Raw genomic sequence first — 25,624 nt, 5'->3', positions numbered from 1 at the left:
ACGGGATTGTGTGTTATAAAACTGCATTTAAATCCCAAATATTTAAAGCTCAAATACTGCTGTATAAATCGAGTCACACTAACTACACAGAGTGGAAACTACAAATACAGCTGATCAATATGTGTGTCCTATTGAACCTGTGGTTTCACCTGAGCTCTGTGGGTTCACACTTAGGGTACCGTCAAGGCTTAAGTGTTCAAGATCTTTTTGTAATAAAAGGTTGATAAGGTAAACTTTGTACTTTTTAACCAATAAGAGGAAAATACAAGATTTGTACCGACCATATTTGTAATTTCTTCTACTGCCAATCCAAAATTGGTAGCCTGGAAACCGCTAAAACGGTAACTTTCCAGGATAGCCTTGTAATCCACTCCTTTGTTCCAGTCATAGCCTGTGGGATAAATTAAGATATCAACACATTTTAGCTATGGATAAAAGAAGCTGAGTATCCATTAAAGTTTTCTACATTAAACTGATTATTCTATAATGACAATAGAGCATACTACTTAAAATTATAAGGCATGTATATTTCTTAAGTACTGTGACTCTTCCAAGTTTATATATTTATGAGATACAGTATGTAAATTATTTATTAAAATAGACACTTTGACTAGTAAATATATAAGCAGCTATCATGCAACAAAACATTTATATCTTATTCCCAAGTTACAACATAATTTTAAAATTAATCTTTTTACATGGCTGGAAATATAATTAACAAATTTCTCTCCTCTTGGATGATTATTGACTTGAATAAATCAATTTATTATAAAGAGTGCTTTCTAATTTTAAAAGCTTATTATTTAGTATTCAACTTCTTTAATGATGAGTTAGGATTTAGAATTCTTTAACTTAATGCAACAAATGCAATTCTATGGAATATTGTTATTGTGGCATCAGATAGGGACCCAATGTCCAACTGCACTAACTTTTAATAATTTTATTTTGTCCCTTTTTTTAAGTTTGAAATACAATTAAAAAAAAGTTTTATACAGTACCTAGATGGAAAATATGCTTCCTTTTATTAAAATAATTTGAGAACCACAGCAACACAGTCATTTTGTTCACATTACTGAAACAAGGATGCTGACCATCCAGATGTTTCAAGTACAGAAACAAGTGATAAGTCCTGGCACTACATTGGTACCGTAAGGAAGACGATCAGTTATTCCAATCCAAATGATACCATAAAATCTGGATTTTAATGAGCCACACATGAACAGGCATTGTCATGGCATAAAACCATCACCTTTTGCAAACCATGCGTTTTAGGGTTTCACAATACACTGTAATATTGTGATTCCCCAATGCAAAAAAAGTCACACGTAACACTTCCTGATCTGTATCAATCTCCAAAATATACATTACAAGAAGTATTTAAATGATTACCATTTTACCATATGATTATTCATAATTGTGTTAGTCCATGATTACCATATTGTATATGAGCAAGTGAAGATGAGGAGTGAGTATTTTACTTTTTAGGGCTTTCCCCACTTTTATTTATGTTGCTTCACAATTCACTTTTTAAATCATTGTCCTTTTCAAAAATCAACAAGTAATGAGAAATCGGAGAGCATATAGATTCAACATACAACTATTACTGTATAATATAAAAAATAAGTTAGACTATCTTCTAGCCTGTAAAATGGCATATTATGGTATGTGGACATGGTATGTTTTCTTTCGCTTAATATAATATATTAATATTCAATTAATAACATAATAATAATATATATTGAATAACAGAACTACTATTTATTAATCAATAAGGACATTTAACAATAACATAGCTTAGTCTTAAAATATTTAACAAAACCATAACAAATAAAAACATTAGGAGATGGGATATTTAATTCAAAGCCTTTTAACATGTCTCTCTTGGGTTCGTAGGACTATCAAAAAGGTGTTGAAAACGTTGTCTCAGTGCTTCTCTTCTATCAGACCTATTTTAAACCAGAATTATATCTTGAACCCAGGATAAACATGGTTTGTTAGCTTTTAAAGTTATTTAGTTACGTTTTCTGAAGTCATTATTTTAAATGAAAATAGAAAGAATATTATGATTATATAATAGCCTCCTTTTTACACTCCCTCTTGCCCTCTACCCTGGGACTGAAGGCCCAACCGGATAACAATTTGGCCGGTAACCAAGATCATAATATTGTGAAAGAAGCATTTCTATGACAACCACACGTCTTGCAAATAGTTCTTGCGTTTTCTACAGATGTCAGCCTTTCCCTGGTCCTCTGTCATGATTGTAGGCAGTGTTGTTACATGTAACCCGCCCTGGAGTATCTTATAGTTATATCTTTAGTGTTTATTGTACCATGAAAATATCCTACACACAAACAGATGTTTGGCTTTGTTTGTGTGATGATGATGTGGACACAGATTGAAAATGATTTAGTGGCCAATATATACTATCAGAAATAACATTTTTTGCATGAGCTAAACTCTACAAACCTGTCTCTTAAAAAAAAACAAAAAATCTGTTAAACACAATCTTAGATATAAAAACAAAACCATATAATTTATATGAGTTACAAAATTTTAAATTACATTATTTCATTTTTGGATGTACAAGTGTTTTATAAATAAAAATATGTCGACCTAAACACTTACCCTACAGTAATTTCCTTTGTAAGAAAAACATCATGACTACATACAGTGAACATCAAAACTCCACAAAAACTCAAGTCGAACTAAAAAGAATTCAAGACTACAGGAATAAAGCAAAAGGATTCTCATTGCTACAGTTCCGTATGAGTCATAAAGTTTATTTGAAACATCACTGTTATTAATTTATGGCCAATCACAACCAGTTGAAACTGACTTACTAAAAAGGGGCCATTTAATGAATGGGCAGGTCGAATTTGAAATTCTGTTTACAGTTGACACATATAAGTTATTGTTAAAATCATACGAATTGATTATATTGAGAGTTCTATTAAAAATATTACAGTACTTCGGTTTCAGTGAGATTCAATAGTTGAAGTTGCCAATTATAATTTCAATATTATTAACATATCCTCCTGAACAAAAATATGGTTTCAGAGGGCAGAAATTACAATTTTTTAAATATTTGAAATGGAAATTTCACTGTGATTGTATTTGTGTACTACAGTGCTTCTTGTTAACTATGTTTGTCAGCGTTTTCTGTGCTCAATAGCTAATTGGAGTGTTCTGTGGTTAGAACACTTTAGCACCCACAACCATCCTGTGTAGTAGCCTTCACTGTGGTTGTATTTGTGTACTACAGTGCTTCTTGTTAACTATGTTTGTCAGCGTTTTCTGTGCTCAATAGCTAATTGGAGTGTTCTGTGGTTAGAACAGTTTAGCACCCACAACCATACTGTGTAGTAGCCTTCACTGTGTTGTGGATGACCATTACTCAACTACAACTCTCATTTAGTTTTAAAAAGTATTTATGTGTTTCAGTGTAGATTAGGTGAGCAGTTAAAATATTAGGAAATCAATTTATGCATTTTTATAATTGACCATCGTTTTTTTTTTTTTTTCAGAGTGAGAGTAGAGTTCACCATGTAATTGTGTGCTGTTTTTAAATCAGGAAACTGATAAATGTTATGTAATCGGAAGTTACCAGGTGGTTTTTAAGTAAATTATACAAACTTATATGTTTGTTCTTTTACATTATTATTTTGTCAGCGTTTTCTGTGCTCAATAGCTAATTGGAGTGTTCTGTGGTTAGAACAGTTTAGCACCCACAACCATACTGTGTAGTAGCCTTCACTGTGTTGTGGATGACCATTACTCAACTACAACTCTCATTTAGTTTCAAAAAGTATTTATGTGTTTCAGTGTAGATTAGGTGAGCAGTTAAAATATTAGGAAATTAATTTATGCATTTTTATAATTGGCCATCGTTTTTTTCAGAGTGAGAGTAGAGTTCACCATGTAATTGTGTGCTGTTTTTAAATCAGGAAACTGAAAAATGTTATGTAATCGGAAGTTACCAGGTGGTTTTTAAGTAAATTATACAAACTTATATGTTTGTTCTTTTACATTATTATTTTGTCAGCGTTTTCTGTGCTCAATAGCTAATTGGAGTGTTCTGTGGTTAGAACAGTTTAGCACCCACAACCATACTGTGTAGTAGCCTTCACTGTGTTGTGGATGACCATGGCGTCCATTACTCAACTACAACGTTCTCATTTAGTTTCAAAAAGTATTTATGTGTTTCAGTGTAGATTAGGTGAGCAGTTAAAATATTAGGAAATTAATTTATGCATTTTTATAATTGGCCATCGTTTTTTTCAGAGTGAGAGTAGAGTTCACCATGTAATTGTGTGCTGTTTTTAAATCAGGAAACTGAAAAATGTTATGTAATCGGAAGTTACCAGGTGGTTTTTAAGTAAATTACACAAACTTATATGTTTGTTCTTTTACATTATTATTTATTTACTTGTAAAAAGTTTGGTTGGATTTGGATTTTAAAAGTTATTTTTATCCACACCAGTAATGAAATTCGTGATGTTAAACTATGTGTCCTCTTGAACACACATTCTGAGTTTCCTTATTCTTCATTTCCCTATTCATTTCGTCCCTATGAAACCTTAGATTGTTTTGTTCAGGGTGATAGCAATAGGTTAACAACGTGAAGGTAGTATTTTGCCACTCTAAGTGTTAAAACACTTATCATTATTTCTTAGAACTATTGATATAAAAATTGGGTCTAGTCTGAGTATTTTGACGTGCGTCTGTTTAAAATGTTACAAAAAACTACACAGCAACTAAGTAAATGAGTTTAATTTTTAAGGGAAAAGGGGAGACTTTAATAAGTGGCCTATGCTTGTTAATCAGTTGTTTTTATCAAATCTTTTGATTTAAAAAAATAAAATGGTGGATTTAGTATTAAGATTTATTTAACTTATGATTTCAACTTTTAATGATAGAAATAACAATAAACAGAAGAAATTAAGTTGACTAATCTTTAGAGAATTTGTAAATGGTAACGAATATTAGGAAACTGTGTGAATAACAGTTGAAAGTTCTTGGCAAACGGGCAAGAGAATTTGAGTGGAATAGGGGCAGACCATTTTTGTGATTTTGTTTGTACTGCAAGGAAGTGCAACTGTCTAGGGAGAATCCTTTCCTCGATTTCAGAAAAGTGGTTACTCACTGCTCTCTAGGCAATTTATAAATACCATAACGTTTCTCTGATATGTAGACGGTCTAGACAAAAGTTGGTTTTGTTATTTGTTAATCTTATTGTAAAGTAATATAATTCTTGCTGCATATAATTACTGTATAATATCGAAGTTAGATAATATATCAAATCGTACTAATAATAATAATTGAGTGCCGCCCATTTATTAAATTCTATCCCGTAAAAATAGCTTGCAAGCCATTTAAAAAACAGCTAATTATTTACTTTAGCCACTTCGCACTAGTTGTCAAAATTTCAACTTAAAATAAGAAAAAAGAAGTATAGGTTATAAGTAAAATAGATATAAGCCTGAAAGACAGGAAAGCCTAAATAACAACAGAAATTATTACAAAGGAAATGCTGGGAGTAGATGAGAATGAAGTTTGGGTTTGGCTGGAAAATGTGTAGTGGCTAAAGTAAAGTGAAACCATTTTTACTTCTTTCTTCTTTTTATTTATGTAGGCTAACTTAAGTTTTTATTTACTTTTCTTTGGTTATATTCGTTATTTTTAGTTTTATTTTAATTATGTTCGTTATTTTTAGTTTTATTTTAATTATGTTATTGTTAACATATATTATACTGATGGTCAGGGGCATTTCAGTTTAGCCTTTCTTACGTGATCTGAGCTTGAATTTAGCTTTAGTCACCCCCCCCCCCCACTCGGGAACCTCGATTCCCCCTAGTCCTATAGATTGTTAGACTATTTGAGATATAACCTAAAAGTTCAAACATTAATGACCAGGGGCGTTTCCATTGTAATTTCTGTTATTATTTAGGCTTTCCTACCTTTTACATCTCTTGTACTAGTGTCCTATACATTTATTTTCTTATTTTAAGTTGAAATTTTGGCTAAAAGTGTGAAGTGACTAAAGTAAATAATTATCAAAAACTAATGGAGTGACACTATAGAACTTTTCTAATGGTAAATGAAAGGTAAACATACCTTTAACAACTGGTGTTTCAGCGGGCATACCAGTGCTTTCCACAAATACAGCCTCCTTGGCTAAAGATGATAAGTTTATGTCATCTTCAACTCTCTCATTGTTACTTTTCTTTTCACTGTCCATGATCGTTTACATCAAAGGCTTTATCTGCTGTAAAATGTTAGCTCTAACCCTACCCTGGAAGAATTAGTTTTATTCAGGATAAAATTCTATTCCACCCTCAGTAATGACTATTACCCAATATGTTTCAATAAATTTGTTATTTAACATAGAAAATAAGGTTAGTCATTATAAAAAAAAACTCAAATGCACAAATCAAGTTAATGCGAAATGTATAACAAACACATTGGAGTTAGGTTAAGAAGTTTTATTGTATTTCTAATATCAGAACAATACAGAGAGAAACGTCTTACTCCTCTACTGAGTTGTCTGATAAATGATATCATACATTCATACGACTAGTGCGCTGCGCATCCTCCACGCGCGAGCCCTACCGTGTATTTTACTAACTACTATTTGACACTGGTCTCGGGACTTGTTATTTAATTACAATTTTGTGAATCACCAACACGTCATACATCACTTTCATCTTACATTTTTGGAATAGGTAAGGTGTGGCATTCTTAATTTTATGTTAGACCTAGGTTCTATGTTATTATAGTTTATGTAAGTATAATATTTGGAAGTAACTAAAGTAGAATAAGATTAGTTTTTCGTAATGTTCAGTATTAAACTAATAGATCCTGTTGACATTTCGTGGCAGCCCTAGCTTTCAGTTCTTGTTTTGCACAATATGCTAAATAATTCCAATATTAATTACTAGTTTGCAATCAGAAAACATTATTAACTGCTCAGTATAAATTAAGAGTTGTCAGCGGTAGTACTTAAAGATTCCAATATTGTTACTACCAAATCTTGTAATAACTTAGCCTAACTTAGGACCAGGAAATACATGATATGAAATAATTGTGTCTGATGTTTGGTTTTTGTGTTTCATTGTAGATAACAGTACCAAATATTGAGTCTTTCAATCAGCAATATATTTAGAATAAACACTGAAATAGACTGATCAAACTTTAAATATGGAACACTAAACTGCAGTTTAAGGGTAGACTTTAATAAGCGGCCCGCACTTGTTATTCAGTGTTTTTATCAAATGGTTTGATGTTTTTATCTGAATGAATAATTTGATATTACAATTTATTTAACTTAGCGCATGATTTCAACTTATTAGTTGTAGTACTTTTAATGTAAACAATAAACAGCAAAAAGTAACAAGTTGACACTTTGAAAATGGCGATGAATATGAGAAAAATGTGTGAGATTTGTTTAAGTGGCTTCAACTTGTGGGTTGAACTACATTTCACAAAAGCGGTTACTCATTGATATAAAGCTGAGCAAGTTATAAATATTGTAAGGTTTCTTTGATATCTAAATAGTTGGTTTTGTTGTTTTGTAATGTTAGTGTTAAATTTATGTTTTTAAAATTCTAATGTACGAGATTCTTTTTGTTACGGTAATTTATTAAAACTCTTATTGTGTACGATTTTTACATATCGAAGTTGGATAATATATCAAATTGTTCAATAAGAACAACCGAATAATGAGTGTAGGCCGCTTAAGTCTCCCCCATTATAATAAGCAGCTGCCAAGACAATTGAATCAGTGACAAAATTATTAGTTAAAAATAGCTAAACTATCGAATACAAAACCATTCTTATTATAGTTATTTAAAATATAGATTTTAAGCAACCAACATCATACATGTAGATTTTGCTAGCTGTTTTTAATTTACTATAACAATGTTGGGTAATTCTAAGCAATATATGGGTCAACCTCGATTTTTCTCATATTACAATATAATGTTCCAATAGTCAATTAGAAAAGGAAATGACTAGAATTTCTTGCCGGAAAGCAGTTATAGGGAGCAGGCAACTCATATTACAATATAATGTTCCAATAGTCAATTAGAAAAGGAAATGACTAAAATTTCTTGCTGGAAAGCAGTTATAGGGAGCAGGCAACCGCGAGAATTACCTATTAGTGATCAGGGGCACTGACGTGATCTGGGCTTCAAATTTGGAACTACTCGAGTTAATTTTTTTTTCTAAAAGAGCAAGCAGCGCGAAGCGCTGCGCAGCGGGCAAGCATCGTGCGTGATCTTCGTATATACTGAATTGATTCAGGCCAAAGGAATGACACAGATTCCTTTACCAGATTTTTACGGAGATTTTGTATTGGGCGGATTATATTGGTTTACTTTGCTTTCCAGCATGTAATTATGTGTTTAAAATTGTTTTACATACATTACCTACATTATATTGTAATATGTAATAACAATTTATCAGAAATTTTTAATAAAAAAAAGGTCACGCACGATCCCTGCCCGCTGCGCAGCGCTTCGCACTGCTTGCTCTTTTAGAAAAAAAATTAACTCGAGTAGTTCCAAATTTGAAGCCCAGATCACGTCAGTGCCCCTGATCACTAATAGGTAACTCTAAGCAATATATGACCGTCTGGCGGTTGCCTGCTCCCTATAACTGCTTTCCGGCAAGAAATTCCAGTCATTTCCTTTTCTAATTGACTATTGGAACATTATATTGTAATATGAGAAAAATCGAGGTTGACCCATATATTGCTTAGAATTACCCAATGTTGTTAAAATTAATAAAAACAATGTAAAATTATTTGTGTGATATTTAAGTTAAGTAATAACTGCAACTACAATGGTAATGGCCTTTGTTATTTTTGCCACAAGCTATCAGATATCTTTAACAGGGCAGAATACGATAAGCAGACCCGGTTTTTATATCGCTTATACAATCATCAATACTTTATATATCAAATAACAACTATTAATCAGCATCGACATATATAAAATATTAAATTAACGTCACAGGTTCAAATTAATAGATATAGTTTAAATAATTACATAATGTCATAAATAATAAAAAAGACATAACAGTCAAACGAAACATTAAGACAGGTGACATGAAAAACATAACAATCATCTTGAACTCGAGAAAGAGATAGTAAATTATCTTTCAGTGTATTTTGCATAGTTTTCTAAATTTAACTATACCGCAGCTCAAATTGTAACCTTATGTTTAAAAACTTATTATAATTCTAATTACTGGGTCAATCTCATTTTCTTTAATATTTTGATCAGGCAGCCCGTAGAAAGTAAAAAATATGAAAATTAAGAGTTAGAAAGCAATTATCTAACTTGCTGACTAAGTAGATAATACGCATTCTAGACATAGTCTAGTATATTATATCACAACCCTCATTTTTAGGCCATGTCTATTTTCGGAGTTATATACATTTTTCAGGCCATTGCTGAATCTGTAAGTTATGGATGGAGGACAGGAACACTATATGCCCATCCTACTAATGGTTTACTCAGACATCAGGCCACATCGCATGATAGAGTAGGTTACAGTGTGGTTGGCAGGTGGAGGGGCGAGCGATGAGTCTGTGCCGCATCTTTTATCTCTTCGCTACTCACACATTGACAGGAACACGATATGTCCATACTACTATGGTTTACTCAGACATCAGCCCACATTGCATGATAGAGTAGGTTACAGTGTGGTTGGCAGGTGGAGGGGCGAGCGGTGAGTCTGTGCCGCATCTTTTATCTCTTTGCTACTCACACATGGACAGGAACACGATATGTCCAAGCTACTATGGTTTACTCCCCAGGCATCAGCCCACATCGCATGATAGAGTAGGTTAAAGTGTGGTTGGCAGGTGGAGGGGCGAGCGGTGAGTCTGTGCCGCATCTTTTATCTCTTCGCTACTCACACATTGATAGGAACACGATATGTCCAAGCTACTATGGTTTACTCAGGCATCAGCCCACATCGCATGATAGAGTAGGTTATAGTGTGGTTGGCAGGTGGAGGGGCGAGCGGTGAGTCTGTGCCGCATCTTTTATCTCTTCGCTACTCACACATTGATAGGAACACGATATGTCCAAGCTACTATGGTTTACTCAGGCATCAGCCCACATCGCATGATAGAGTAGGTTACAGTGTGGTTGGCAGGTGGAGGGGCGAGCGGTGAGTCTATGCCGCATGTTTTATCTCTTCGCTACTCACACATTGACAGGAACATGATATGTCCAAGCTACTATTGTTTTACTCAGGCATCAGCCCACATCGCATGATAGAGTAGGTTACAGTGTAGTTGGCAGGTGGAGGGGGGAGCAGTGAGTCTGTGCCGCATGTTTTATCTCTTCGCTACTCACACATTGATAGGAACACTATATGCCCATCCTACTAATGGTTTACTCAGACATCAGGCCACATCGCATGATAGAGTAGGTTACAGTGTGGTTGGCAGGTGGAGGGGGGGAGCAGTGAGTCTGTGCCGCATCTTTTATCTCTTCGCTACTCACACATTGATAGGAACACGATATGTCCAAGCTACTATGGTTTACTCAGGCATCAGCCCACATCGCATGATAGAGTAGGTTACAGTGTGGTTGGCAGGTGGAGGGGCGAGCGGTGAGTCTGTGCCGCATGTTTTATCTCTTTGCTACTCACACATTGACAGGAACACGATATGTCCAAGCTACTATGGTTTACTCAGGCATCAGCCCACATCGCATGATAGAGTAGGTTAAAGTGTGGTTGGCAGGTGGAGGGGCGAGCGGTGAGCCTGTGCCGCATCTTTTATCTCTTTGCTACTCACACATTGATCGATCAGTCAATAGACAGTGTTTACTAATCACCTGTTTACATGTAGCTGAATGCATCGTCTGCATTTAATGTGTTCTTTAAAAGTTTTGAAAATATAGTTTCGCAGAGCAAAGTGGAATTTGTAAATGACATAAAGTTTAAAATTTCAAGCCATGAAACATAACAGGAAAAAGATTCTGTTGAAGTATGTACTCAGGGAGTTCCTCAGTATCATATCTCCATACAAGCAACACATTTAAAAAATGTATTTAGATTAACATTAACATTTTTTTTTGTATATTGTCAACTTATCAGAAACATTTTTGTCTCATAAATGTTTTTTCTTTTCGCCTGGCAAAATTATGAATAAATTTTGCATTGGTTGGTATGGGTGGAATAGTGTTTCTTATACTTAATGGTTCCATTATTTTAAGTACGCTAATATTTTAAATCTTGTTATTATTTTACAGAAAAAATGAGTAAACAGGGTTATGAACCTGCACCTACAGCTCCCTTACCAACTGCACCACCACCTCCGTATGATGTTTCAATGTCACAACCACCATACAATCCTCACATGGAGAATGTAGTGTCACCACCTTATCAGTATCGTAAGTAAAACAAATTGAATTAAATTGCTGATAAGTATATAGCTCAGATATTATTGAATAATTGCTCAGAATCTGTATCCTTAATGTTAAAAATGAATTAATAAATTGTTAAATAATTAAAGTTTCAAAACTGAGTTTTCATGGCATTTAGGTGTTATATTTCACAAATATAGATTTCACTGTAGAAACTCCAAACTACGTAATATATTTTAGTATTTTTAAAACTTTAAAAAAAGTCTTCACTTTTATTAAAATTGGATGGTTAATAAATGGGACATTTATTTTTGTTCTCTTTTTCAAACAAGTTTAGACAAATTTATATAGTATATATTATTGTGTTCAGTCAAAATAAAATTTACCTGTTATTTACTTTTCTTCTAATGTTAATTGTATGACTAGTAACTGGAAACTTATGTGGGGACATGCTGTATACCACCAGCACCAATCTGGATACCGTTTGGTACTTGTACAGTATTCTCTAGATAGTTATGGTTCACTTGAAAAGATATTTGATGTACCGGAGATATCAAGAAACACTTTCATCTGATGAAGATTCCATTGATCCCAGTAGATTGTACTTGCTTCTTTAAAAAAAATTAATTTCTTTTAGGAATTTGTCATGACGATGTTCGAATGTTTGTTCAACTGCTTACAAGTTTTTCACATGACTAAAGACTGTAATAAAAACCTCGTACCTTTAGTTTAATGAAACTGATGTTTGAAAATAGTCTTACAAGGTATAACTTCTTCTTAAATATTGAAAAAAAAATATATATAAAATTGAGGTCTATTCTCATATTGCAGTCAAAATTTACCCTTCTAATGTGAAGACACTAGAAGGGCTCGCCACCTAAGTGAATTACATTGCCTGAGAGTTGTCTAAATTTTATAATAATATCCATCTAATCATCTATTTAATGTTTGGGATAATTAATGTCAGGAGTGCCTGGCTCGAAAATCTAGCTGTCTTAGATCGCCTTGCTCTGTTTTGTCACCGATCTCTGCTTTGCACTGCCATCATATGTCAGTTTTTTTAATTCTTTATGAAACTGTATTTTCAGTAATGTTGTCTATATTCACTCACTGTTTTTTGTAAATTGTGTTGTAATCTAGGAATTAGTAGGTATATGAAACGTTTTATACAATGAAGAATTTTTACATAGGTTAAACTGGCTTATAGAATTTCTTGTAGGAAAAGATAAATATTTAATCATTACAGGAGATATTAATGTTAACATGTTAAATGAATCTAAAGAGGCAAACGAATTTAAAAACATTTTAAGATGCCATGGCATGAATTACTTTATTGATTTTCTGACTAGAGTGACACCAACGTTTAAATCCTTTATATACTGTATATATACGAGGGCTATTCGGAAAGTAGATTATGTTTTGGAATTAAAAATTAACAAAGTATAGGAAAACATTTTTATTATATACATTTGAAAGCCACATTTAAATACTACTTTTCAACATAGTCACCATTCAAATTTAGGCACTTAGCATATTGATGGATGAGCTTGACAATGCCTTCCTCATAAAATTCTGCTGCCTGTGTCTTCAACCAGTTTGTCACTTCTTGCTGCAGCTCTGCGTCGTTGTCAAAGCGCTGCGTTGCCAGCCACTTCATTGTTGGGAACAAGTGGTAGTCACTTTGTGGAAGATCTGGGCTGTATGGTGGATGAGGAAACAACTCACACTGGAATGATTCGAGAACTTCACGTGTGCGATTTGCCGTGTGAGGTCGAGCGTTATCGTGAATCAACAGAATTTTCGAGCTCAACTTTCCCCTATGCTTGTTTTGGATCGCTCTTCTGAGGTTTTTTAACGTTTGGCAATACCTTTCTGAGTTGATTGTAGTGCCTCGTTCAAGGAAATCAACAAGAATTACACCTTTCTTGTCCCAAAAAACGGTCGCCATAACCTTTCTTGCCGACATCGTTTGCAAACATTTTCTTGGTTCGTGAGGGGAACTTGTGTCCCCACTCCATTGACTGCAATTTAGTCTTGCAGTTAACATGTTTCATCGCCAGTTACGATGCAATCGAGTAGTGATGCATCCTCTTTGTCGTAAGCATCCAAAATTGTTAAAGCTGCAGCCATGCGCTGGTTTTTGTGGACGTCGGTCAGGATTTTCGGTACCCATCTTGCACAAAACTTGTGGAAGCCAAGCTTATCAGTGACTATTTCGTATAACAAAGTTCGTGAAATTTGAGGGAAACTAAGCGAGAGTTCCGTTATGGTTAACCGTCGATTTTCTCGGACCTTGGCGTCAACTTTCTCAACAAGTTCGTCAGTCACTATGCTGGGTCTTCCACTTCGCTCTTCGTGATGAACATTTGTTCAGCCATTTTTAAACTTAATGACCCATTGTCGCACTCCACCTTCAGTGATAATGTTGTTCCCATAAACTTCACACAACTGCCGATAGATTTCTATATCTATATTCTACAGTTTTTGGCAGTCAAAAACCTAATTACTGCGCGTACCTCACAGTTGGCGGGATTTTCAATTGCAGCAGACATTTCAAACAGGCACTTGTATCCAACCTGAGCGAAATAGTCATTAAACTCGTCCATCTGTTTACTTACATCATACATCGTTGTGTATTTGTCTGTTATCTGTGTAGTGTTCTTAGAGGATTTGCATCATTTTTATTAGTCCCTCCAGTCATTTCGTTGACGGCTTGCAAAAAAATCATTGTTGGGTTATTACAATTAATGTTAATTTCTCTCCTGAAGTAGTTCTTCTTTTTATTCCTTATAAGTCTGTCCAATCTGTTCCTGTATGTTAAGAAATAGAGTTTCAAGTCAGTATTAAAATGTTGTTTTCTCCAAAGCTTACTCAATTGATCTCTCTTCCTGATAGACTGTACTAAGCTTTCTGTAATACAAAGTTTTAGTTTATGTAGGCTCAGTTTTGGATTAGTAATATTTTATATGTGTTATCTGTACAGTCTTTTATAGTAACTAAAAAAAGATTAACACTATTGTTGAGATCAACTGTTTCAGTAACAAGAGTCCAGTCATACCCATTTATTTTATGTTGCAGTTAGGTGACATTTGTTTGGATTAGGCCGAGGATAATTTATTTTAATGTTTAACATGATTCTGTAATGGTCTGTAATATACTAATGCCTTCAATTTCTTTGCTTAAAATAACCTGTTTTAATATTTAGAGCCGCCACAATTGGTTCATGAATCACTAGTTCAAGGAGGACAAGCACCTTATCCGACTCAACCTTACCATCCTCAGCCGGCTCTACCAGTTGTTGTGGGTAAGTTAATAATCCTTTAATTGTATCATAGATTTGAGTATATTCTTGAAAGGAAATATACTGTTTCTTTAGTTTTATTTAAAAAATATTCAACTACTTTTATAAACTTATGCATTTATACCTTATTACATTATGCATCAGTTGTGTTTATAATATTTACATATCATTAAGATATCTATGTAGTGCAATATCTTGCATGTCAAAAATAATGATCAAAGCATTTCAGAACGTAGAATGTAAAATATTGTTCCGGATTGAAAACAGCCAGAAATAATATAGGCAAGAACCTGTTGGAATGGAATGCATATAACTGGAACTTATTATATACAATATAAAACCTTTTTAACACTTTTGGTATAGTTTTTTATTTCGTACTATGTACATTACAAATTCTTAGATGAATGATGTACACAGTACGAAATAAAAAAACTATGTCAAAAGTGTTAAAAAGGTTTATTATTGTATATAATTTTATCAAACCCTTTTTGAGGCTACAACTCTAATATGAACTGGAACTGTCTCGTGGAACTAGTTCTGAACCCAGATCATTTCGGTCAGAACCATTCCAGTTCCAGAACGGCTTGGCACACCTCTACTCCACAGTAGATTATACTTATTGATCTACCCTTCCACCCAATATCTCGACATTGGCGATTATTGCTGTGCCGCTTCTGGACATCTACAGGGTTGCCCATATACTATAAGTGACACGTTGGTTTTTGCTGTACCCAGTGTAAGGAATTTTAGGTCATAGTTCTTTTAGTTGAAGTTCCTCTTATAATTAAAAAAAAATTAAAATGTTTGAAACTGTAAAAAAACAATAAGTAAGACTCTACTTTATTTTAATCTGTTTACTACTCTACTCTATTTTATTTAATATTTTAACTAATGATATTACTAGAAAGGAGACTTTAGACATAGACATTCTGTTCCTGAAAATCGTAATTAATGACCAACCATGTTCCCAAACTTTTGTTTCATTTACAGAAAGGAGAGATTGATTCCTTTTTAACCTTACTCTACCCTAAAGACTATAATATATCTGCACTATAACTTAACAAGCAGATTAAGGGGGAGTTTGTACATTGCAAGGTGACCAAAAAGTGCTTGGGTCTGGATAGGATTTGAACCTCATATATTGCTAGTTTACGAGTTAAAAAGATTGTAATTACAACCATAACAAATCACTACTTATTAAATAGTAATAATGTATAGATATCGTTATCACTTACTAAAAACAGTCTGCAATAATATTTTTGCTGCTATTTTCACATAACATATTTTTGGGAAATATGCACTCTTTTCAGCAATATCCATAATTAAGACCATAGTAGCTTCTGCATACTTGTTTAGCCTCTTGAGTGATGCACAATTAGTGGTGTGACTTGTAGAGCAGCTTATGTTGTTCTCTCCTATTAATCATCTATAGGAGAGTAACCAATAGGTTTACTGAGAATATGTCACTAATGTGTTAACACCATTAAAGAAGACTGTGGTTTGACTGTAGACCTGCTTGATCTTTTCCAGGTATCTAATCCCTGCAACTGTTAAAAGAAATATTATGTAAAGACCAAATTTTAAATATATTAACAATTCTGTTTTTCTTGAATATGGTATAATCAAATACTTATACATTTAACATTTTGTTTGCAACTAATATACGATTCTATTTTTTAATTAATCCATCAACTTAGTATTATAGTTTCAAAAATATCTTTCTTCTGAGTTACTGTTTGTACTTCTTAACTTATTTAATCTGTGTCTGAAAACTGGCTTTGCCAATAGTGCTGAAAGCACCAATGATGCCTATATGCTTATAGTGGACCAGGAAATGCTGAGATTACTGCACATATGCAGCATTCATTGTATTGCAGTTTGTATGTAGCAGTTATACCATCACAAGTGTGTCTATTCCTTATTTATGTTCACTGTTCCATTCGGTCTGTAATTTTACTTGTTGCTTCAGAACAACAAAGCCGAATTGTGGGAGTGCCTTTGCTGGTGGGCCCACAGTCTTTGCGTACCACCTGCCCCAACTGTAGGACCGATATCCGGACTAGTACCGCCAAGCAGAGCAGGCGAATTGCTCACCTTTTCTGCTTAGGACTTTGCTTCATCGGGTAAGTGATACTAGCTGTGTAGCATATTTCTAGGTGAATTGCTCACCGCTTCTGCTTAGGACTATGCTTCATGGGTTAAGTGATACTAGCTGTGTACCATGTTTCTAGGCGAATTGCTCACCTCTTCTGCTTAGGACTATGCTTCATCGGTTAAGTGATACTAGCTGTGTACCATGTTTCTAGGCGAATTGCTCACCTCTTCTGCTTAGGACTATGCTTCATCGGTTAAGTGATACTAGCTGTGTACCATGTTTCTAGGCGAATTGCTCACCTCTTCTACTTAGGACTATGCTTCATGGGTTAAGTGATACTAGCTGTGTACCATGTTTCTAGGCGAATTGCTCACCTCTTCTGCTTAGGACTATGCTTCATCGGTTAAGTGATACTAGCTGTGTACCATGTTTCTAGGCGAATTGCTCACCTCTTCTGCTTAGGACTATGCTTCATCGGTTAAGTGATACTAGCTGTGTACCATGTTTCTAGGCGAATTGCTCACCTCTTCTACTTAGGACTATGCTTCATGGGTTAAGTGATACTAGTTGTGTAGCATATTTCTAGGCGAATTGCTCAGCTCTTCTGCTTAGGACTTTGCTTCAACGAGTAAGTGATACTAGCTGTGTACCATGTTTCTAGGCGAATTGCTCACCTCTTCTGCTTAGGACTATGCTTCATCGGTTAAGTGATACTAGTTGTGTAGCATATTTCTAGGCGAATTGCTCACCTCTTCTACTTAGGACTATGCTTCATGGGTTAAGTCATACTAGTTGTGTAGCATATTTCTAGGCGAATTGCTCAGCTCTTCTGCTTAGGATTTTGCTTCATCGGGTATTCACAACCCTGAACCAATTGGATTAGGGAACAGAGCAATGGATAAGTTATGAGAGAAACAGAAAACATTTTGGAAAAGAAAAAAATATATATAATGTCCCTTACAGAGTTGTATAAAAAATTATTCCAAATCTTATTGAAAAACAAAGCACATAATTAAGGATTTTAACTGGGATTTTTTTGACAATTTAGTTGTATTTGCCCCTCTCGTTTTAAATTTATTATGACACTTATGTGTTATACCTGTTATAACCTTTAACGATGGAAAATGTCCGAAATCCTGTTATTCTTTCAAATCTTCATTGTCAATAACAAACTTTAAACAAAGAAAAAGAGGTGTTTAAATTTCTACTTTTACCTAAGGATAAACAGTAACAGAGCTAAAAGTTATAAGAACACAGATTGTCATATCAGACATGCATGGTGTTTGCTCTTTAACCCTCTAAGTGGCAAGCGACGTCTGAGACGTTCTATTTACGCCGCCGTGACGTGGCAAGCGACGTCTTAGAAGTCGCTTCACATTGCCGCTTATTGCTAGGCAACCGATAATTATTTTTATGCCTAGTTTGCACAGTTGCGTTCACCACTAAATTTCATATAGTATCATCAACATCAAGATGAAATAATCAATGGTACTAACTGAAATAATCCTAAGTTTTCTCCCGCGGTCATTGGCAAAACTAGCTGAGTAGGCCTACGTGACTGTTTCGTTTCTCTTGGCTTGTACATATAGCTATATATTTTCTTTATTATTATAACATTGTCTATCTTTTTGGTTTGTAATAAATTTGGCATTGATTTTACGATTTTGTGTTAGTTTGTTTATTCACTGTTCCTTGGTACCAAATTTCATTTTGAAGTTTGATCACAAACAAAAAACTAAAAATAATAATTTACTGTAATAAACTGATCTGCTAGATCTGTTGAAAAACTCTTTCTCTTCAAAATAAAATATAGATTCTACAGCATTTAGGTTGTTTTTTACCAGTTTCAACAAAACAACATTTTTTGCTATTTTGCAAAAAAAATTTATTTTTTATTTTTTTCATTTATTTTATTTATTTTTTTATAATTTTCAAACTTTGTTCTTTGGTATTTGTAGGTAATTATTGTTTCTACCTTTGGTATATAATGGATTTTCTGTAACTATGTTTTTATTATTTTTTTACAAAGTGTCAAAGTTACATTTTTAGTTCGGTCAATCAACATTTTTTGGTTTTTCACATGATAAGTCCAATTCAGATTTCAAGAAATCATTTTATTTTGTCATAATATGAAAATTCAACTCTTTCTGAAGAATTCAGTATGCAACATGACTAGGTTAGAGTAAAAAATATATTTTTGGTGAATTTCTAAAAAATACTCTGCAAAGTGCCCAAAAAGAGCTTGCCACTGTGGAAGTGTAACATTGCCACTTCTAGAGTTAATTACAGTAATTAATATATGGTACATGTATTATCACTGATAAATTAGTGTAAAAAGTAAAGTTTACATTAACAGCCATAACTTTTGAAATATTGCCTGAAACAACTCTCAAATTTGGTATTGTGCATATCTTGATATAAAATATGCCAATGCAATGAGAAGTTGATTCTGCAGGTATGTCACCAAAAGGAATGCTATTCTGACACAATTTTTATCAAAGGATATGTATAAGTGGTGGTTAGTTAGAAAACTCTGAAAATACTATCAATATTAATGACTTTATTTTTGTTACAGTTGTTGTCTTTGCTCTTGTATCCCGTACTGCATGGATTCTATGAAGGAAGTTCGGCACACATGTCCTAAGTGTAAAGCCTATCTCGGTACTTACCGGTGCTAAACCGGTGTTGAGGAAGTGATCTGGCCTAGGAGGAAAGCTTTTGGATATTATTTTAGAAATATGTGTTGTGTACAGTATTGTTAGCTTTTATAAAATATGTGCTGTCACGAACAGGATGGCATAAACTTTAGTCACCATCTGATAACAATCATTGTCTGTTTTACCAAAACGAACCAATGCCTTGTGTAGTGACCGTCACATTGTTAATGTTTTTATTGAACAGATAGTCTGTAGAAAGATTCAAGATCTGAATTTTTTCACTGACATGGTGGCGTGAAATTTAGTCACCATCTAGTTATGATAACTGTGTTTTACCAAAAAGAACCAATTGCCTTTGTAGTGACTGCCATATTGTCAATGTTTTTGTTATGTATACTCATTGTATGAATACTCTGACTGCCCCTACATTATGTATATAGATAATTAATACGAATTTATCAACAGACTTCCAAAACACAACTGTTTTTGTCCTGTCCAGTTCTTTATGACTATTTAGTTTTGACTAACTAGAAACTGTTTGTTATAAATAAAGTTTAGTACGCATTTGTTCTTGGTATTGTTTAAGATACTTTTGAGTTAGTCTAAGTTTAACCCTTTCACCGCCAGAAGCCTATATATAGCCAAGCAGTGTGTGTTCGTAAAATGCAGAGAGCCTATATTGTAGGCTTATGACTATTTTGCTTGTTACAAAGTTATTTTCTATTAAATTTTGACGAACCTCTTATCATTGTATTTGGAATGAAATGCGTTGTCATAATATAACAAATTTCCAAGTTCTGAAAACTCACGATATTCGTAAGGCAGTGGCCAACATAGCGTGAATGCTGGTCTGTCTTACACAGTGTGTCAATGTTTTTACACTGTTAGTTTTGGTTTCGTTATGACAAAGTAATAATATAGCTTAGTAGCATAAAATTACTTCAGATTATGTTTATGGAGTTCAAATTTAAAAAATAAATTTTGTATGAATTCTTTTTTTGCTTTATTGAGTTTTATGTATTTATTTTAGAAGAAAGTTTTTACTTTTTTATGCTTTTCAATGTTGCTGCTCTCATCACGAAAAAATGGTACCAAAAATATTGCTTTACGATAAAAAAATAAGAGAATAATAATAGTTTATGTGTAAAAGTACAAAATGGCAAAAAATGCTTGGCGTTCTGGCACACTGTCTGTAGTATATTGCCAGCGAGTAGCCGACGCACAGCACTGGAGTGGTTGGCGCTCTGACGCTCGCACCCGTTATTTTCTTGGCGGTCAAAGGGTTAACTAAAATTACTTGTAAACTTGTAAATACATGAAATATGAAGTAGTATAGTAAATGTTCAGTGGATCTTAGTCAGATAACCAGAACTAAACCAACAGGCTGCTATTTCATCTAAACCAACCAATTATATAATCATATTTTGTTTTTACACATAGTTTTAAATTACATGTATTCATTTTCAACATCACTTGCTGAAATGTGTTAGGAATACATTAACAGAATATATCTGAACAGTTACCAGGTCAAGGATTGATATGAATCAGTTCTTTTACAAAATACCAGAAGTTAATATACTACACAGTGCGTCATAAAACCTTGGAAACATTGGAATCTTTTAAACAATTTCACCTGTAAGATTTTACCCACTGCATAAATCCTCATTTTGAAACAACGTAAAAAGCAACTTTAATATTGTGGAATTTAAAGCACTGATATTTGTTTCCCTTCCATAAAAATACACACGCTTCTTAATATAATTATTTAATAAATGTATAAAATTAATAGTCTATTTAAATAGAACATGTACACCCACACACATACATAGCTTATACATAATTCAGAATATTGCAATGAATTATAAACAATTATTAATGTTTAATATTTGTTATGAAATTATCATAATTTAAAGTACATATATATAGTATATATAGTTTTTATATTCTTATGAAGCTTTTTGTTTTCATATATTACAATCTTAATAACAATGGATTTAATATTTAGGAATAAAAGAATCATACTTGGGAAGTGCGATCATTAAAATCTTGTTAAGTGGATTGTAGCGCATATAAATTATGGAGGAAGATTTCTAAATTATCATTTTAACCCTACACCTGACATGTAAAATGCTGGTGTACCACGTAATGCAGTTGGCAGTGGATTGAGATTGACTTTCTTTACAATGATTTTATAGCGTGGTTGTGCTCCATAAAACTTTTGAGGTAGAATGTAGGCAAAATTTAAAACACAAAACCACTTAGCTTTATTAATTCGCAATAGTAAATTTGACTAATTGTTATTGCTTTAAGATCATTAGTTTTAATGAATGGATTTTTTAATATTAATATTTGCAACAAGGCTAATGTTAGCTAAGTGAGAGGATTTTTTATTAGTTTTAGTTACAGATATTGTTTGACTTGGTGACAAAAGCAAGTTGTCAGCAACGGAAGGCAATTTGTATTTACCATATTATTTAAGCTAATTAATAGTAATTATTATAATACAAATTTATTGCAAGAGGGAATATTAATATAATTATTAGCCCTTGATAAGTATTGTACTGGTCATATATTAATTAAGCTAAAATAATTTTTTTAATATATCCCAGATTTTATATGAATTTATTTTCTCACAATTAAAAAATCCTCAATTCAAAATGTGCAAGACAATGTTTAGAACAAACTTTACTTGGAGGATTAATGTTGATGCAGTTTTGTGTTTATTGACTTTTGACAATGCTCAATAGAATTTATTAACCGTATGTTTGATGTAGATTGGTTATAAGAATGTTGTAAATCCAATAGAATTTATAATCTAAGTATGTTGTAGATTGGTTATAAGAATGTTGTAAATTTAATCTGAAACTTATAGTTCTAGATGTCTTAGTGCATAATATATGTTCCTATTGTAATGTGATTTTATTGCGTCTATTTTGTAATATAAATATGAAACTAGCTCATGCGCAGCTTCTTGATATTGTTTTATACGTACTGCATTTGTTGGTTATTAATGATATTATACAGGGTGTTTCAAAAAGGACATTATAACTTTGAAAATTCGTATAAAATTATTTTTAAAAAGTACAGTGCTAGTTTTAGTGTTGTTTTAAAAGGAAAAACATCCAGTTTTGACTCATGTAGTTCGTTAGTGCAGAATCATGCTGCAACAAGCAGTATCAGCAGTTATGTTAAAGATGGCTGCCAATACTGGATCGGAGCGTGCTGGTTTGAAGAATCAAAGTCGGTAACTACAGTTCAGCATAATATTTTAGTACCAAGTAGGTTAAAGAACTTCTACTAGGCCTACAATTTATGAGTGGCACAAATATTTTGTAGAAACGAGGTGCTCAGTACAATATAAGAAATCATCAGGTCGCCAACACGTGACGAAGTCGTTGAGCAAGTAAGACAAAGTTTTGTCAACAGCCCTAAAAAAACAACCCGGCGTGTATCTCGTGAGCTGCAAGTCCCACACAGGACGGTTTAGCTTATGTTGAGTAAACATTTGCTTTTGAAACCATACAGTTGTTGCTTTTACAAGCAATTAAAGGCACTGTAAAGATTGCCTGGAAGAACTTTGTGCGGATATGTTAAATCAATAGGATGATGTTGAACATTTCTTGGATAAGATAATCTTTTCTGACAAGTAAACTTTTCACTTCAGTGCCAAAGTTAACACACATAACTGTTAGATTTGAGGCAGTGAAAATCCACATAAAACATTGCAACATGCTCATGATAGCCCTAAGCCGAACGTGTTTTGTGCATTTGGCAAAAAGAAAATCGCTCCAGGCTTGTGCAACCATACCTTAGAAGTGGTTGTGCTCACTTATGTGTTGACGGATATCGTTGGAAAAAGTACCATTGGAATTGTTATAAATATTGCAATATAGTTGGTAACTTGTACTTGTTTTTATTTGATTTGACTTTAAATATTTTCAACAGGCGCTATTTTGTTAATATTAAAGCAAATCATACTAATAGTTTTTAAAGTTTCCTCTTATTACCTATTAAGTGTTTATTAATACCTATGTGCATAATTTAGTGTACATAGATATAAACACTAAACTACACACTTTTTTCTTTACTTGTTCTAGAGATATAAAAAAAAACAAAATGGTGACTAGCAGCTAAAATTCACACTTCTTGAACTATGTGTATAGGACATGTTTGGTCTGAAATTTTGAGTACTATCACCCACAAAAGTTTACAACACCCTTTTGTGAACACCCTGTATGTATGATTTATTTTTAAGGGCCCCATACACCTGCGAGTCTGGCTCGCGAGCCTGGCTCGACTCGCCTAGAAATGGACCAAATCCGTCAGTGAATGGACAATAAAGAGCCGAGCCGAGTCAAATTCAGGCTAGCCGAGCCGGATCCGCCACTGCTTGCTGTTCGCCAGTGTATGGCGCATTACGGATCGGACTCGTGCCCCCCCACCGAAAAATCTGTTCATTCCGTTTTCACTACTGCAGGCCAAACATTACGCACCACTCGTTCTGCCAAGGGTAAGGTGTTTCTTTCTTTGAAGTTAACATGGCTGACTCCAAGTTATTTATGAGCCCTGATTTTTAACAACATTTATTGAAGAGTATCGAAATTTGCCGATAGCATTTATTATGTAGACCGTCTGGTAGCCAGAAAACGGAGAGTAGCAGTGAGGCGTACCTCTGGTGATGTACCGTTTCGCAGTATAGTGTCTTTTTTTGTTATAAGCGGTTTAACCTTGTCCAATAACATGTTAAAACTTTCAGCTGACATCCTTAAATAGTTCTGATAGTCTTGGCGACTATCATTCCTAATCAAATTTAATAAATTCATGTGACTAAATCTCTTTCTATTTAGTAACCAATTCTTTGACCACATTACTCTTTTCTTCCGTTTCTTCTTAAATACACCTAGCTCATCTAACACTATGACTGCAGCTGCAACCTTCTTCGAAAAACTCATGTTTGCAACTGGGCGAACAAGATATGTAGGTGTATGGTGAATAATCAGTGGGTCCGGCTCGGCGAGCCAGACTCGCAGGTGTATGGGGCCCTTAAATGGCCGCTAATATGGTAGCCAAAATGTGAAGTGAACAACGAATAGCTCTCTGGCTGCTTTTCTTAAAATATCTAATTTCAAAAAGAAAAAACTGTTGTTTGTATACAACACAATTATTGTTCACAATATTAGAATTTCCCAACTGGGTTGGACAATTGATACCTTACATTATGTGAATAACAATGTCATTTCTAAAATAAACCAACTTTGATCACAAGGTTGATGAGAATTACTGCATAAACCTTACCTAGTCGTAAGCTATAATATGTGTTACAGTATATAACATAATAGTTGAAAAATTATTTTTGACTTCATGATTTTTCACAAACTACCTAAATATAACTATCAATAGCTATTTTAAAGAACTTGACCACAGATGAAGGCGTTTAGTTTTTGTTGCCCATTTGTTGAATACTAATTAATACTGTGGTAAATTTAATGGTTGTGTCATCTTTTGTATTAGACATGATGATAATACTGTATCTTAATATCTGTATTCAAGCAGATATCTGCTACAATTCAATTCAAGTAGTCTTATAAAGTTGTTAGCTACAGAACTAAAACTTTGCTCCTACTTTATACGTATAAATGTGTTGAAAAAAGGTAAATTAAAGATGTCTTATTTTACCAGGCGAAGTTAGGGCTAAGAAGTCCTCTCTAACACTTAACCGAAATGTATGTGGTAGAACCAATTTTACTGATTTTGCTTTTAAGATTCCTGCAGCATTCTTTTTTTTACATTAACCGTAGTTTCATTGGTCCAAGTAGAATGGAGAAACAGCTTCATTGCTCTCAAGTCCCAAAGGTCTGAGTTTCATTTGCTCAACAAGAGAGTGGTAACACAGACGATCTAGAGAATGACATCGCGGAAATTAAGTAGAAGCAATGTATGTTCACAGTTGCACCTTGCTTCTACTTAACTTCTGCAATGTCAGTCTCTAGATGGTCTGCATGGCCACTCTCTTGTTGTATAAAATGAAGAGGGGTATTAAATATGGATTCCGTCATTTACTTGTTTCTCCCTGCGGTATCACATTCTCGAACCAGATTCATGAAATTATGAGTATAGTTGTTTGAATTGTTAATTCTTGTAATTAAGTTATAGATTTGATAGTTACGAACCTTGTACTTCAATGTGT

At 33.6% G+C, this 25,624-nt stretch overlaps 2 protein-coding genes across 2 annotated transcripts in view; one reads left to right on the top strand and one right to left on the bottom strand.

Annotated features, from left to right (window-relative positions):
* LOC124356836 (probable deoxyhypusine synthase) overlaps positions 1-6,517 on the bottom strand; it is a 28,260-nt gene extending 21,743 nt beyond the window's left edge. The window contains exons 1-2 of the mRNA XM_046808081.1: positions 6,115-6,517; positions 282-391 (exon numbers count right to left, since the gene is read on the bottom strand). Coding sequence (XP_046664037.1) covers positions 282-391; positions 6,115-6,238 — 234 coding nt within the window. The 5' untranslated portion in view covers positions 6,239-6,517. The remainder of the gene's footprint in view (positions 1-281; positions 392-6,114) is intronic.
* Positions 6,518-6,587: 70 nt separating this feature from the next.
* Positions 6,588-22,521, top strand: LOC124356843 (lipopolysaccharide-induced tumor necrosis factor-alpha factor homolog). Its single transcript, XM_046808094.1, has 5 exons — positions 6,588-6,722; positions 11,271-11,411; positions 14,590-14,688; positions 16,655-16,808; positions 19,356-22,521. The coding sequence occupies exons 2-5, from the start codon at positions 11,276-11,278 to the stop codon at positions 19,456-19,458; spliced, it is 492 nt and encodes a 163-aa protein (XP_046664050.1). The 5' UTR covers positions 6,588-6,722; positions 11,271-11,275; the 3' UTR covers positions 19,459-22,521.
* Positions 22,522-25,624: the final 3,103 nt, after the last annotated feature.

The sequence above is a fragment of the Homalodisca vitripennis genome, chromosome 1, assembly GCF_021130785.1.
Source record: "Homalodisca vitripennis isolate AUS2020 chromosome 1, UT_GWSS_2.1, whole genome shotgun sequence".
NCBI lineage: Eukaryota > Metazoa > Arthropoda > Insecta > Hemiptera > Cicadellidae > Homalodisca > Homalodisca vitripennis.
Note: the sequence above shows the minus strand (reverse complement) of the source record. Positions and strands in the feature narration are given on the sequence as shown.

Excerpts from the sequence above, each read along its gene's own strand:
- LOC124356843 (XM_046808094.1), top strand. The coding sequence starts at position 11,276 with ATGAGTAAACAGGGTTATGAACCTGCACCTACAGCTCCCTTACCAACT. Across the intron at positions 11,412-14,589 it reads GTCACCACCTTATCAGTATC|AGCCGCCACAATTGGTTCAT; the intron begins GTAAGTAAAACA and ends TTTAATATTTAG. Across the intron at positions 14,689-16,654 it reads GGCTCTACCAGTTGTTGTGG|AACAACAAAGCCGAATTGTG; the intron begins GTAAGTTAATAA and ends TTGTTGCTTCAG.